Source organism: Stigmatopora argus, chromosome 4 (assembly GCF_051989625.1).
Source record: "Stigmatopora argus isolate UIUO_Sarg chromosome 4, RoL_Sarg_1.0, whole genome shotgun sequence".
Taxonomy (NCBI): Eukaryota; Metazoa; Chordata; class Actinopteri; order Syngnathiformes; family Syngnathidae; genus Stigmatopora; species Stigmatopora argus.
In genome coordinates, this window is record NC_135390.1 from 11,061,966 (window position 1) to 11,074,194 (window position 12,229).

Sequence of the window (12,229 nt, forward strand, 5' to 3'; positions counted from 1 at the left end):
CAAATGAAACCATACAGTAAAGTACACTTATATGCATGGTGTGTGCGTTCACAGATAATACAATAACACATACCTACATTGTGTGCCACACATTTCACACATATAATGTGCACACTTTTCTCATAAATCACTGCAAAAGACATGTTAAGTATACTCACCAAGGATGCCACAGGCTTGAAACATGCCAAGACAGGAGTAAATTTGAGTAGGGATCATAAATTGGCACACCACTGATTATATCAGTGGTGTGCCATCAGGGCCTTCAAGGCCTTCTCTGCTGGCCTAAGAAATATCTGAATCACAGACTGATGTTAATTATATTTTGTCCATGAATACTTATTAAATAATTCCAAATTGTCTGTCAGCTTCCTTTCATTGCTTTCCCCCTGGTTGCACTGCTTCCAGATGTGTGTTTTCATATTGAAGCATTTAACCAATCACATTTCAGCAATTATTTGTTGCCAGGGTCAGAAATCTGCCTCAAGGCCTTCACAATCAGTCCTGCAGTCTCTGCTACATTAAACAAGCGTCGATAAGACTGTTGCTTTAACCAATCAGAATTCGATTTGGTGACACCAAGGCCTTTTCGCAGGCGTAGGGATACGTCATTGCGCTTGGAACCGCTTGGCCATACTACCTTAAAAGAGGATGAGCTAGGGATTATCCAAACCTATAACAATCTCTTCCTGGTCTGTGATGGTGCAGTGGTAAATTGTGAAATAACCTTAAAAAACCCTTATATTTAAATATTAAAATGTGTTATTTGTTACTTGCAATAAGATCACACACAATGTAAAATTTACAGCAAATGTCCTTAAAATTACCTAACTTTTTCTCAAAATGTAGCTATTCGATTTAGTGTCACGACTAGCTAGACTCGAACTGGACTTCAGGCTGCTCTCTTCACGCTGTGGCATTAAGAGACCAAATTTAACATTGTCGCCCCCGACTGTCTAAAATCTGAATTGAGAACTTGGCAATTTGAGGTATTGAGACAGTAGAGGGCGATAATGCTACAGTACGTTGGCTGCCAACAACCGTAAAACCTCAAGAAGAAGAAGAAAGGATGGGGGCGTTTCTGGATTTCTGGATGGCTAGGGTTTTAACCTTTTGTTTTGTGCGCCTCTTGTTTCTCCTCAATTTAATTTAACTTAAATGAAACGAAACGACAACATGCTCAACATTAAATAGTTTGTGGACTCGAACGTCAGTCCGTTTATCTTCAATCTGTTTTGGGAGTCGTACTTTAGCCTAGCCTAGCTGGCAGCTAACTAAAGAACACGTCGTCTGCGTCAGTACGTCGTCAAGCCAACACAAAAAAGTGTGAAAAATGTCTGGGAGAACGACGCCGGTTGCGGCAAAGTTTCAGAAGGAACTTTATGGCGTGAAAGAGGATCTCTCATGTCATCAACATTCTATTGTTTGCAAAATGATGCAAGCTAAAGTTGTTCTTCACAAACTCGAAGGTACGTTCACTTTTGACGAGCATTAGTGCATAATAGACCGATATATACTTTACGTTACACAATTAATATTTCATGATGAAATCTTTAACGGGGTGGCAATGTTGTTTCTGATCGTGACTTTATTGAATGAATCGAAGGACGACAGCGCATAGCATTATGGGTAGAACTGAGAACGTGCTACAATGATGAACCACAAAATGCCGCTAACTGCTCAATATTCATTAATATAATCTGTAACATCTTCCTTCCTTTAGATTACTGTTCTGTAACTTTAAAGTAACCTTTTATTCACATTAAACATTGCTGCCCACCATGACATATTCTGTACATAAACTATTCTTGTATTATGCTTATTCCTGACATTAACCCTTGTACTAACAAAATGACAGATTTTTTCCTCTTTTTTTCTTCAACAATCGAACAACAAACCGAAAGTCTCATGTGCAACTTCTTCATGTGTGTGCTGTCATTGTCTATGTATGCATGGGTCTGGGCTTAGTAAGGGCAGCGTGCAGCCTACATCTTAGTCGAACCCATGTTTTCATGTATGCTCTTCTACGATAACCAATTCAGTTTAGGCGGTGGCCGTGAGAGGCGGCCACAACGTGTGTAGACTGCCTGGCCTGGTGAGTCGCTGCGTCTCTCTGGTGTCTGGCATCGTCCTGGTGCCGGTGTAGACGGGGTGCGAGGAGCCAGACTGCTTGGGGCGCTTGGGCTTTCCGCACGGTGTGATTCCCCATGGCCTGACCCATGGGCAGTGTGAAATAATCTTGAAAAGTAATCAAATAATGTTTCACATCTATGACATCACCTTCAATTCGTGTCATGCCCATGTCATAGATACCTTCCATCCACATCACAACCATCGGTTTCAAAACCATGCATCTTTGTAATAGGTTATGTCCTTTGTTTATATGTAGCCTTTAACATCATCAGTATCACCACCATCATCGGTGTCACTGTCACGCTGCATCTTTGTAATAGGGAATTTGTATGTCATGAAATCTTGCACTAAGTAAAATATCGGCTGTGGAAGGAGAGTGATGGGACCCTCCTTCTGCAGAAACTTCAAAATCTCACTCATCTGTCTTGGCGTGCTTTACTTGTGTTCGACCTTGTGAATGTTCATAGTGGACCAGACAGGCAGTCTCTGCCCGGGCTGATGTCCCAGTCACATGTCCCTGTTCCAGACTTCGCTGTTCCGGCCCCCTTATTGGCATTATTTCCGCCGAGCGCTCTGCCACCCGTAGATCCACGCGCTTGCGCCTGTAGAGAGTGCCGTGAACATCCACCACGAATGAGCGAGGAGCAACCTTCTGAATGCATTGGCCCAATGGCCATCTCCCCATGCGGTCACCCGGAAGTAGCTTCATTCTTATCTGATCTCCCACATTTGGCTCTGGGAGGTGTTTGGCGGATCTGTCGTAAGTCGATTTTGCCGTCCGCTGTTTCCACACCAACTTGTCAGTCACTCCGACCACCACATGTGGTTGCAGTAGGCTGTCTGCAACTGGTAGAAAGGATTTGAGCCTCCTTGACATTAAGCGCTGGGCGGGGCTACTGCCTAACGCCTCTGTGGGCGTGTTGCATCCGGTGGGATGTAAACAGCCATTACAATGACAATCGTTAGCTCTCTAGGTAGATAGAAGGTTCTGCACCGTACTGCCAAGAGCTCTAAATCCGGGGAGCAGTGAGTGTTAATGATCTTACTGTTGCAGCACCATTCATTGTGTATGTACAGACGCAAAGCCCCCTCCCCCCCTCTTTTGCTTTTCCCTGATAATTCTTTCGAACGATCATTTCGGAATAGCGTCCGGCTAGCTAGCGATACCGCGGCATCTGGGATTTGCGGGTGTAGCCATGTTTCCGTGATGAAAATAATGTTGCAGTTCCTGACAAAGCTGTTGGTAGCAAGCTGAAGTTCCAAATCGTCCATTTTGTGGGTGATGGATCTGGCATTGGTCAAGAAAATACTCGGAAGCGGTGCTCGGTGTGGTTGCTTCCTTAGCTTAGCAGCTAGGCCCGCCCGGCATCCGCGCTTTTGCTTTCTTTTCCTTCGCCGCCTCCGTCGTACTCTGAGTGGGCTGACTATCCACGGACATCCCGGTGGTCTCAAGATGTCCTCAGGGATATTGTAGGTCCGTTGGTAATCTGTTGTGATGGATATATCGCATCTCCTCCCGAGAGTAATTAAATCCTGGAGACTGTAGAAAAAGTTTGCCTCGCAGATGTTGGTAAATAACGATAAGATTGAGAAAACAAAACACCAAACAGGAGAGCATAGAGCCGCTGCACCCGTGCGCGCAACCATCTTGATATCTTTGTTGGATCCGTGGATCCAGAGGAGCCGTTTGGGGCCGAGGATTCTTTTGCGGCGCTTCAATGGCAGCGGAGGACAAAAGTTGCGTGTCGTTGTCTAACGGTGATGTAGTGTTGAAACCAAGGTTATGTCCTAAAAGTTACTTTTTTTCTTCTTCAATGATTTATCAGCTTCATAATGTTCATTAATCTTGTCAACATTCCCACTGTGATTGATTGTTTTGTGACGAAATGAATGTATGGCGCCCTCTTCCGTTTGGTTTCATTGCTGTGAACAAGAAATTCAGTTATTTTATAATTGTAAAATGGTTAATCATTTATCTTTGTGTCTTTGCAGGTTTCAGAAATGATCTTGGTACTGATGGGCAGGAGTCTGTTGACCTTGAAGGGGAAGTTGAGCGCCCCCAAATCAAAGAGGAGGAGCCAGAGTTCCCTCAACAACAAATGGGAGACGAGCAACTTCCAATCAAAAAGGAGGAAGATCATTTCACCTGGTCACCAGGTGAGTCCGTGAAAAGAGATTATCTGGGCGTGGCCGGCGAAGGGGCGGAACCTCCAAACGCCTCAGCATGGCCCCAAATTAAAGAGGAGGAGCCAGAGTTCCCTCAACAACAAATGGGAGACGAGCAACTTCCAATCAAAAAGGAGGAAGATCATTTCACCTGGTCACCAGGTGAGTCCGTGAAAAGAGATTATCTGGGCGTGGCCGGTGAAGGGGCGGAACCTCCAAACGCCTCAGCGTGGCCCCAAATTAAAGAGGAGGAGCCAGAATTCTCTCAACAGTGCAAAAAAGAAGAGCAACCTTCAATCAAAAATGAGGAATGTGTCAAATGGTCAACTGGTGAGCCTTTCAAGAGTGAAGATGATCTGGACGTGGCCAACAGAGGGGCGGAGCTTCTGAGCAGCAGCTCAACAGAAGGATGGCGAGCAGAAAATTTAATTGCTCCTGCATCAGATGGCAACGACTTGCTTTTTGACGATGATGATGTTGAAGATGTTAAGGCAAATCCCAGTGGTGACAAACTCTGCAAATGCTTTCAGTGTGGGAAAACTTTTGGGAAAAAGTCTTCTTTGAAAACACATATGAGGAGTCATACTGGCAAAAACCCCTTATCATCTACAGTTTGTGGTAAAACATTTACTCAGAAGGAAGACTTAATTAGTCATGCAAGAACCCACACTGTCGAAAAACCATTTTCGTGTTCAGTTTGCAGTAAAGCCTTTTCTAAAAATGAACACTTAAAAATCCACATAAGAACCCACACTGGTGAAAAACCATTTTCGTGTTCAGTTTGTGGTCAAACATTCACACTGAAGGGAAACTTAAATGTGCACACAAGAACCCACACTGGTGAAAAACCATTTTCGTGTTCAGTTTGCAGTAAAGCCTTTTCTAAAAATGAACACTTAAAAATCCACATAAGAACCCACACTGGTGAAAAACCATTTTCATGCTCAGTTTGTAGTCAAACATTCACAAACAAGGCACAACTAATTCGTCACTCAAGAACCCACACTGGTGAAAAGCCATTTTCATGCTCAGTTTGTAGTCAAGCATTCACACGGAAGGCATATTTAATTCGCCACACAAGAATCCACACTGGTGAAAAGCCATTTCCCTGTTCAGTTTGCGGTAAAGCCTTTCCTCAAAAGTCAGATTTACAAAATCACACAAGAATCCACACTGGTGAAAAGCCATTTTCGTGTTCAGTTTGCGGTAAAGCCTTTTCTCAAAAGTCAGATTTACAAAATCACACAAGAATCCACACTGGTGAAAAAACATTTTCGTGTTCAGTTTGTGGTAAAACATTTTCAGAAAAGGGAAGTGTAAGAAAACACACAAGAACCCACACTGGTGAAAAACCATTTTCATGTTCAGTTTGCAGTAAAGCCTTTTCTACTAATCAACACTTAAAAAGCCACATAAGAACCCACACTGGTGAAAAACCATTTTCGTGTTCAGTTTGTGGTAAAACATTTTCAGAAAAGGGAAGTGTAAGAAAACACACAAGAACCCACACTGGTGAAAAACCATTTTCATGTTCAGTTTGCAGTAAAGCCTTTTCTAAAAATCAACACTTAAAAATCCACATAAGAACCCACACTGGTGAAAAACCATTTTCATGCTCAGTTTGTAGTCAAACATTCACACAGAAGGCACAATTAATTCGCCACACAAGAATCCACACTGGTGAAAAGCCATTTTCGTGTTCAGTTTGCGGTAAAGCCTTTCCTCAAAAGTCAGATTTACAAAATCACACAAGAATCCACACTGGTGAAAAACCATTTTCGTGTTCAGTTTGTGGTAAAACATTTTCAGAAAAGGGAAGGGTAAGAAAACACACAAGAACCCACACTGGTGAAAAACCATTTTCGTGTTCAGTTTGTGGTAAAACATTTTCAGAAAATGCAACGTTAAGAAAACACACAAGAACACACACGGGTGAAAAGCCATTTTCGTGTTCAGTTTGTGGTAAAACATTTTCAGTCAAGGGAACGTTAAGAAAACACACAAGAACACACACGGGTGAAAAGCCATTTTCGTGTTCAGTTTGTGGTCAAGGATTCACAGTCAAGCGAAACTTAAAAAGCCACATAAGAACCCACACTGGTGAAAACCCATTTTCCTGCTCAGTTTGTGGTCAAACATTTTCCCAAAGGAGAAGCTTAAAAGAACACTTAATAACTCACACTGGAGAACAATGTTTTCCTGCTCAGTCTGTGGCCACAGATTCGCTACAACAGTCCAATTAAAAAGCTACACAATTGAAAACCCTGACAAGAGGACTTTACAACCTGCACAGGAGAAAAGCCCTTTTTTTGCTCAATTTGTGGCGTGAATATCTTAAAAACACAATTACCCACATCGGTCAGAAAACCTTTTCCTGCTCAGCTTCTTGCCAGAGATTTAGTCGTAAGGATAGACTTAAAAGACGCAAATGTGTTGTGATAAGCAGTGAGCGGCCACTGACGGCTTTGCTTGCTTTTTCAATTTCTGTATGAAAGATCATTGTAATCGCAGTATAATTGTATTTTGCATTCTGAAAATTTTGTTTACACTTTTTATTGTGTAATATCGATCCACACGATTCAAATACAGTAATACCTTAAGATACGAGCTTACTGCGGGATCGAGCAAGTGTCAATTTACTCGTAACTCAAGTCAGTTCTTCCCATAGAAATGAACAAAATACAGATTAATCTGTTTCCATCCTATAAAAAAAACCCACCAAAATTGGTTCTAATTTACTACCGACTCACAATTGGGAACCATCTGGTATGCTCATATCTCAAATTTGTCTCGTAACTCAAGGCAAAAAATTTGCTCAGAATTTTCCTGGTATCTCAAATTTCTCGTATATTGGAACACTTGTATGTCAAGGTATTACTGTATAAGAAAATTGAGTGTCGTTGAAGATTTTATTTACTTCACAATTCAATCTGAAATAGTAGAGCCTAAATTAGGAAATTACAAAGTAAATAATCAATAATGTGATCTAAATAATATGGAAAATATGTCTTCACAGTTAAAGACATGCCTAAGAAATTTGAAAAATTGCAGTTTTTGTCAATTGAATGTGCTAGCAAATCCAATAAGAATATTGAGTGTTATTCAAATATGATACATTTTAATGAAAATAATTGATATATTGAATCTAGGATCTAAGAAACATTAGTAGAAATATGCTGTGAAAGACAATGAATTTGCTCTAAATAAGTAGTACAATGTCCTTATACTTTTGTCATATTATAAGATGAATCACCTTTTAAACCGATTTAACGTGTCATCTCTTTGGTAGTTCCAATAAAGCTCTTTTTTTTGGTGAAAAATACTTTTGGGGTCTTTTTGTTGACAAAATCAGCCTTCCAAATTTAAAGGTGACAAAAAAGAAGTGTTATTTGCTAAGATTTAAAACTAAGAGGAAAATGAATACATTAATTAGAACAATTTGACAAATTAATATATAAAAGATTGTTTTCTTTCTACAGGTGTGAAAATATGGTAACCATGTCTGAAATTAACGGTAAATTGTTTTTATCTTTTTGATGTTGAAGAGGATAATTGGTAGAAATGTAACGATTTTTATTTCATATATAACTATTGGAAAAATATTGAGTAAGAAAGTTTTATAGATGATAGACAAACTACAAAGGGAATGTATTGTTAAATGTTTGCAAAAAACAACTAGATTGGGGTATTATTCATTTCAAACAACTGCGCGATACACATTATTGAATGAATTTGGAGTTCTTGATTAGCATGCATTTTATGTGGCTTAATTGCTGTAAAGGGTATAGGCTTAATATATTAATCCTTGCAAACAGGGGGGAGATGATGGTTCAATTCTATTCAAAAATATACTGTTAGGGTTATTAGTCTTACATTATTATATATTTGCTCGCAATGAAGAACACTTTGCTTTACTTACCTTATTAACATTAGAAAAGTCATTTTAGTACATCTGCTTGCCACGGAGTAAATACTTTGCTCCTTAGTTAGACCAGACGACCGGAAGGTCGAATCCTCTTGGACAGCTGGAATGTGGAGAAGGTCCTTTGGCTCTACATGACCCTCATTTTTTTAAAGCTAAAACTTCTATTGTAACTAGGCTCCTTTACTATTGACCTCTCACTCCTATTTTCCCACCCCTCCCTTGAGAGCTGAGATGTGCATTGTAACTAGGGTCCTTGAAGCTAATAAACAGGGAAAAGATGCGTGTAACGTGAGAATGAACCTGGACAGAGATGAGTCGGTTCGATTCTCTCTTGCAAGAATTTCACAGAGGATTGTCCTGTCTCTTTGTGCGGGCATTTGGGAATGCCTATTGGTGAACTTATCATAGTGATAGTAATGATGTCTACGCTTAGTCTTTAAAAGAGAAATTAAATGCTAAAAAAAGGTTAAACTTTTAGGAAAAAATAAATCTCACAAGAATAACCTATTTCAAATTGAAAGCTTTGGTACTTCTATTTTCTGTACCACAAATCCTCTCGAGTGCCATATGTTGACTTTAGCAAAAGACTTGACTTGGCATAATAACGTAAAATTCAGTTGTCCGCCTCCTTGTGCCTTCCGATTGGCTAGCTCTATTGCTGCTCCATTTTTTTCTGCTATTTTTGGCATAATAACGTAAAATTCAGTTGTCCGCCTCCTTGTGCCTTCCGATTGGCTAGCTCTATTGCTGCTCCATTTTTTTCTGCTATTTTTCTTCTATTCGATTCAGGGTATCCCCCTTCTGCTGCCCATAGTTAGCTGGCATAGGCTCCAGCACCCCCCAGGCGACCCTTGTGAGGATAAGCGGTTCAGAAATGAATTAATCATGATGTAAAATTCTGTCTCTATTCTTACATTATGACTTGGATTTTCATAAAATGGTGCTTTAAGTGACTTTCAATAATAAAATAGTATAATACAAGAATAATTTCAACTTTATTTTCATAATATGCTAACATTATTCTCATCACAAATTCACAGATGTCCCCCAAGATGCTGTGTCTCTAATCATTTGTTCCCACCAGAAGGCATTGTGAGGGGATAGGTTTTACAAAACAAGCAGTTTTCTCCATGTACAGTATTCTTAAATACGTTAGTGGGGAGGAAAAAAGTTTTTGTGTAACTTCATGGAATGTAAACATATTGCCACCTGTCACAACATGAGACGAACAGTGCAACAGAGTATTTATAACGATCATACCTGCATGGCTTTATATGAAGTGGTGACGTCAGTAATTCTCGGCTTTCAGTCCACCGCGGTCTGAAAAATTCAGAAATGACTGCCATGTGGGCAGCTGGGGTTCAAATCCTGCTTGGGAAACATTTTCCCTTAGTTGTTTCTATATATTTGTAGTCAAGACCTTCCAAAAATGACAAAGTTAAGTGTGGCCAATTTGTGGTGTAGTCTTTCAATATTGCTTCTTCGCCAGTCCAAAAACAGCAATGAACAGAAGAATCTCCATGACGGCAGGCAGCACACTGAAGGAAAACACAGAGATTGACATGGTGATCACACGCCAATATTATCATATTTTTGGTCTTGGGCGTGAAATGGGACACAAAAAATACAAATCTGCATAAATGGCCTCACATGTACCAACCTGCAGGGAGCAAAAATAATCCAATATGTCCAGCACTCACACTTTTCGAACAAGAAATAAGACAAGGAGACAGATGCGCTACAGTGGACTTTCAGTGCTGGGTGATGTTGATGTGTCAGGAAAAATAAGTTGGTTTTGTAGGGGGGGCCATGGAAAACTAACCTGCAGAATGCAAGAATCCACCAGTAGTCGGTGCAATCCAAGTCCTCAAAAACAAAGAAAATCAGAGCCACTGAGGCACTGGCATGGGCTCCTGTTGCTGTGTAGGAGTCATGGAATTTATTCAAGTCATTTCGAAATGATTATACTGTCTGAGTGCTTATTTTTTGTTTCTTTGTTTTTCCATTTGTATTATCTTTTCAAATCTCTGCACATTACTAACTTAGCTCAGCATGATATAGTGACATAGATTGGATTTAGAAAGATAAAACCTCATGTAAATTAAGTCTTTATTTGCCATTGACAGTGATAGAAGTCCAATTCTTAAGATAGTTGAATATGAGAAGCCAAAGATAAGCGCTGACCACCACATATCTGTGACATCAACATAGCCGTTTTAAAATCACTGAGCATGACAATAATGTTTCAAGTTTGGAAAAGAATCAATCAAGACTCCTTGGCCGTTGGTGAGGTTCAATTACACCGTTTCGGAATAAATTTAAAAAGAGGAATGAAAAACATTAAAGTAATTATAAAGGATACACAAAAGGGCCTGGCTGGCGTTGAACATGGACACTCCCGAGAAAAAGCCAGCCAGCTCAATTGCGAATGACACAAGTGTGACCGATAGCGCTATGACTAACCTGTAAGACACATGCATGCATTAGAAAATGATGTAATTATGAGAAATATTATGCATTGTATTTATCCTTACTTCATGTCCTCACTGTTGTATTGCTCTTGTGTGAACTCCCAGGGCAAGCAGGCCTTCACTATATCTTCCTGTCAAACCGAAAACACTTGGGATTAATCAAATATTCCAAGATGGCGCCGTTCACGCGGGAGCCAGTGGGAGTAGCTCTGTACACTCTTATGTGTTTCGTGTTTTACAGCCCTTCTATCTTTTTTAAATTGCATTTTAATATTTCTTAATACATCCCTTTTTACTTTACTTTGTACTTTATACTTTTTACTTTAATGTTTTTACAACTTTCCTTGTTCTGTTAGCCTGGCTTCTTTCGGCTACTTCTTTTTTTTGGAACCATTCAGCCATGCCTACGCTGTCACACACATGGGACTAGCTGTTACAATACGCAGCAGAAGGAGCAACACCTCGGTGCCCCCGGAGTTTCGGAGCTGGACAAAAGTGCCGGGAGGAGAGGCAACGCTTCTGACCAACCATTCCATCGTGGGATAAGATGGAAGAGCTGTCAGCGCTTACCAGCAACGGAGTCGAGGAGTTCTGCCCTGCTGCTGTTTTCTTCAGCTCCTGACTACTGAGCAACTGTGCGGATAAGCTTGGAAGAGTGACTCTGCATATTCTCTACCTCAGTCACAGTCTGCAGAAGTTCCCCATCTCGTGGAAGGTCCAACTTTACGTCTTTTTGAGTCTATCCGTTTTTGCTACCGAAACTCGTAGCTCGTTTTGTGTTGTTGCTGCTTTTCTGTCTTAATGATTTGGTGATTCTTAATTATCCCATTGACTTTGATTTGCTTTGTACTTTGTGCTTTTTGCTTTTGCTTTGTTGTTCTGCGGCCTTTGACTGTACTGTCTAACTTATAACTATGCCTTTTCTTGCTACTGTCACAATGAAATTTCCTGAATACGGGATGAATAAAGTTATCCAATCCAATCCAAATAGTATCTGCTTCAAGTTCTAAAGTCAATTCTAATGCCAATTTGAATATATTAAGTAAAGTCTCGTGACTCTTGCCAATTGAACATTCTAGCATACTTGTCCTGGTTAAAAAAAACACATGTTCACAAATTTACCCTTGTCTGAAAGATGATGATCACAATCAGAAGATGAGCAACGATGGTCAGGAAACGTGCAGGAACAAGGCTGTTAATTGCCGACATCTCAGTATAATAAGTACCTTTTAGAAATTAAAATTACCATTAGTGATACAATGAAGGATTTATAGAAAAAAATGTACAGAAACATTATGGCATTTCGCGATCGCTAGTAAGTTGAATAAAACTGCAAGCAGCACCGTCTTTAAAATTCAAAAGTAAACTCACCTTTTAGAATACAGAATCAATCAAAAATCACACCAAACGCGAGTTTTTATCCATCTGCTCCCACCTAAAAATGCCCAAATGGCACTGTAGCAACCGGAAGCCGCACCGTTGCTACAGCAACTTCAGAATCAGTGCGTTCATTATTACCAACCGGGTAAAAACACTG

The 12,229-nt window shown here is 40.3% G+C and overlaps 2 protein-coding genes across 4 annotated transcripts; one reads left to right on the forward strand and one right to left on the reverse strand.

The window, feature by feature from the left end:
* The first annotated feature begins 1,065 nt into the window (after positions 1-1,065).
* LOC144073568 (uncharacterized) lies at positions 1,066-7,618 on the forward strand. Of its 3 annotated transcripts, none has more exons than XM_077599506.1 (2): positions 1,066-1,466; positions 4,123-7,618. In XM_077599506.1, exons 1-2 carry the CDS (start codon positions 1,331-1,333, stop codon positions 6,537-6,539), a joined length of 2,553 nt encoding a protein of 850 aa, XP_077455632.1. In that variant the 5' UTR covers positions 1,066-1,330; the 3' UTR covers positions 6,540-7,618. The 3 variants fall into 3 exon arrangements, with proteins under 3 accessions (XP_077455632.1, XP_077455633.1, XP_077455631.1); XM_077599507.1 differs by lacking the exon at positions 1,066-1,466 and adding an exon at positions 1,747-2,243; XM_077599505.1 differs by lacking the exon at positions 1,066-1,466 and adding an exon at positions 2,330-2,890.
* A 1,574-nt stretch (positions 7,619-9,192) lies between these two features.
* On the reverse strand, positions 9,193-12,198 carry tmem107l (transmembrane protein 107 like). Its single transcript, XM_077598817.1, has 6 exons — positions 12,064-12,198; positions 11,815-11,918; positions 10,756-10,823; positions 10,584-10,684; positions 10,044-10,140; positions 9,193-9,759 (listed from the first exon to the last, which is right to left on the reverse strand). Exons 2-6 carry the CDS (start codon positions 11,899-11,901, stop codon positions 9,690-9,692), a joined length of 423 nt encoding a protein of 140 aa, XP_077454943.1. The 5' UTR covers positions 11,902-11,918; positions 12,064-12,198; the 3' UTR covers positions 9,193-9,689.
* Positions 12,199-12,229: the final 31 nt, after the last annotated feature.

What these genes read in the sequence shown, in the direction of transcription:
- tmem107l (XM_077598817.1), bottom strand. Translation starts at nt 11,901, where the DNA reads ATGTCGGCAATTAACAGCCTTGTTCCTGCACGTTTCCTGACCATCGTT. An exon ending in TACAACAGTGAGGACATGAA is followed by an intron (nt 10,685 to 10,755) that starts GTAAGGATAAAT and finishes TGTGTCTTACAG; the next exon opens with GTTAGTCATAGCGCTATCGG. An exon ending in CGCCAGCCAGGCCCTTTTGT is followed by an intron (nt 10,141 to 10,583) that starts GTATCCTTTATA and finishes ACTCCTACACAG; the next exon opens with CAACAGGAGCCCATGCCAGT.
- LOC144073568 (XM_077599505.1), top strand. Translation starts at nt 2,629, where the DNA reads ATGTCCCAGTCACATGTCCCTGTTCCAGACTTCGCTGTTCCGGCCCCC. An exon ending in AGGTGTTTGGCGGATCTGTC is followed by an intron (nt 2,891 to 4,122) that starts GTAAGTCGATTT and finishes GTGTCTTTGCAG; the next exon opens with GTTTCAGAAATGATCTTGGT.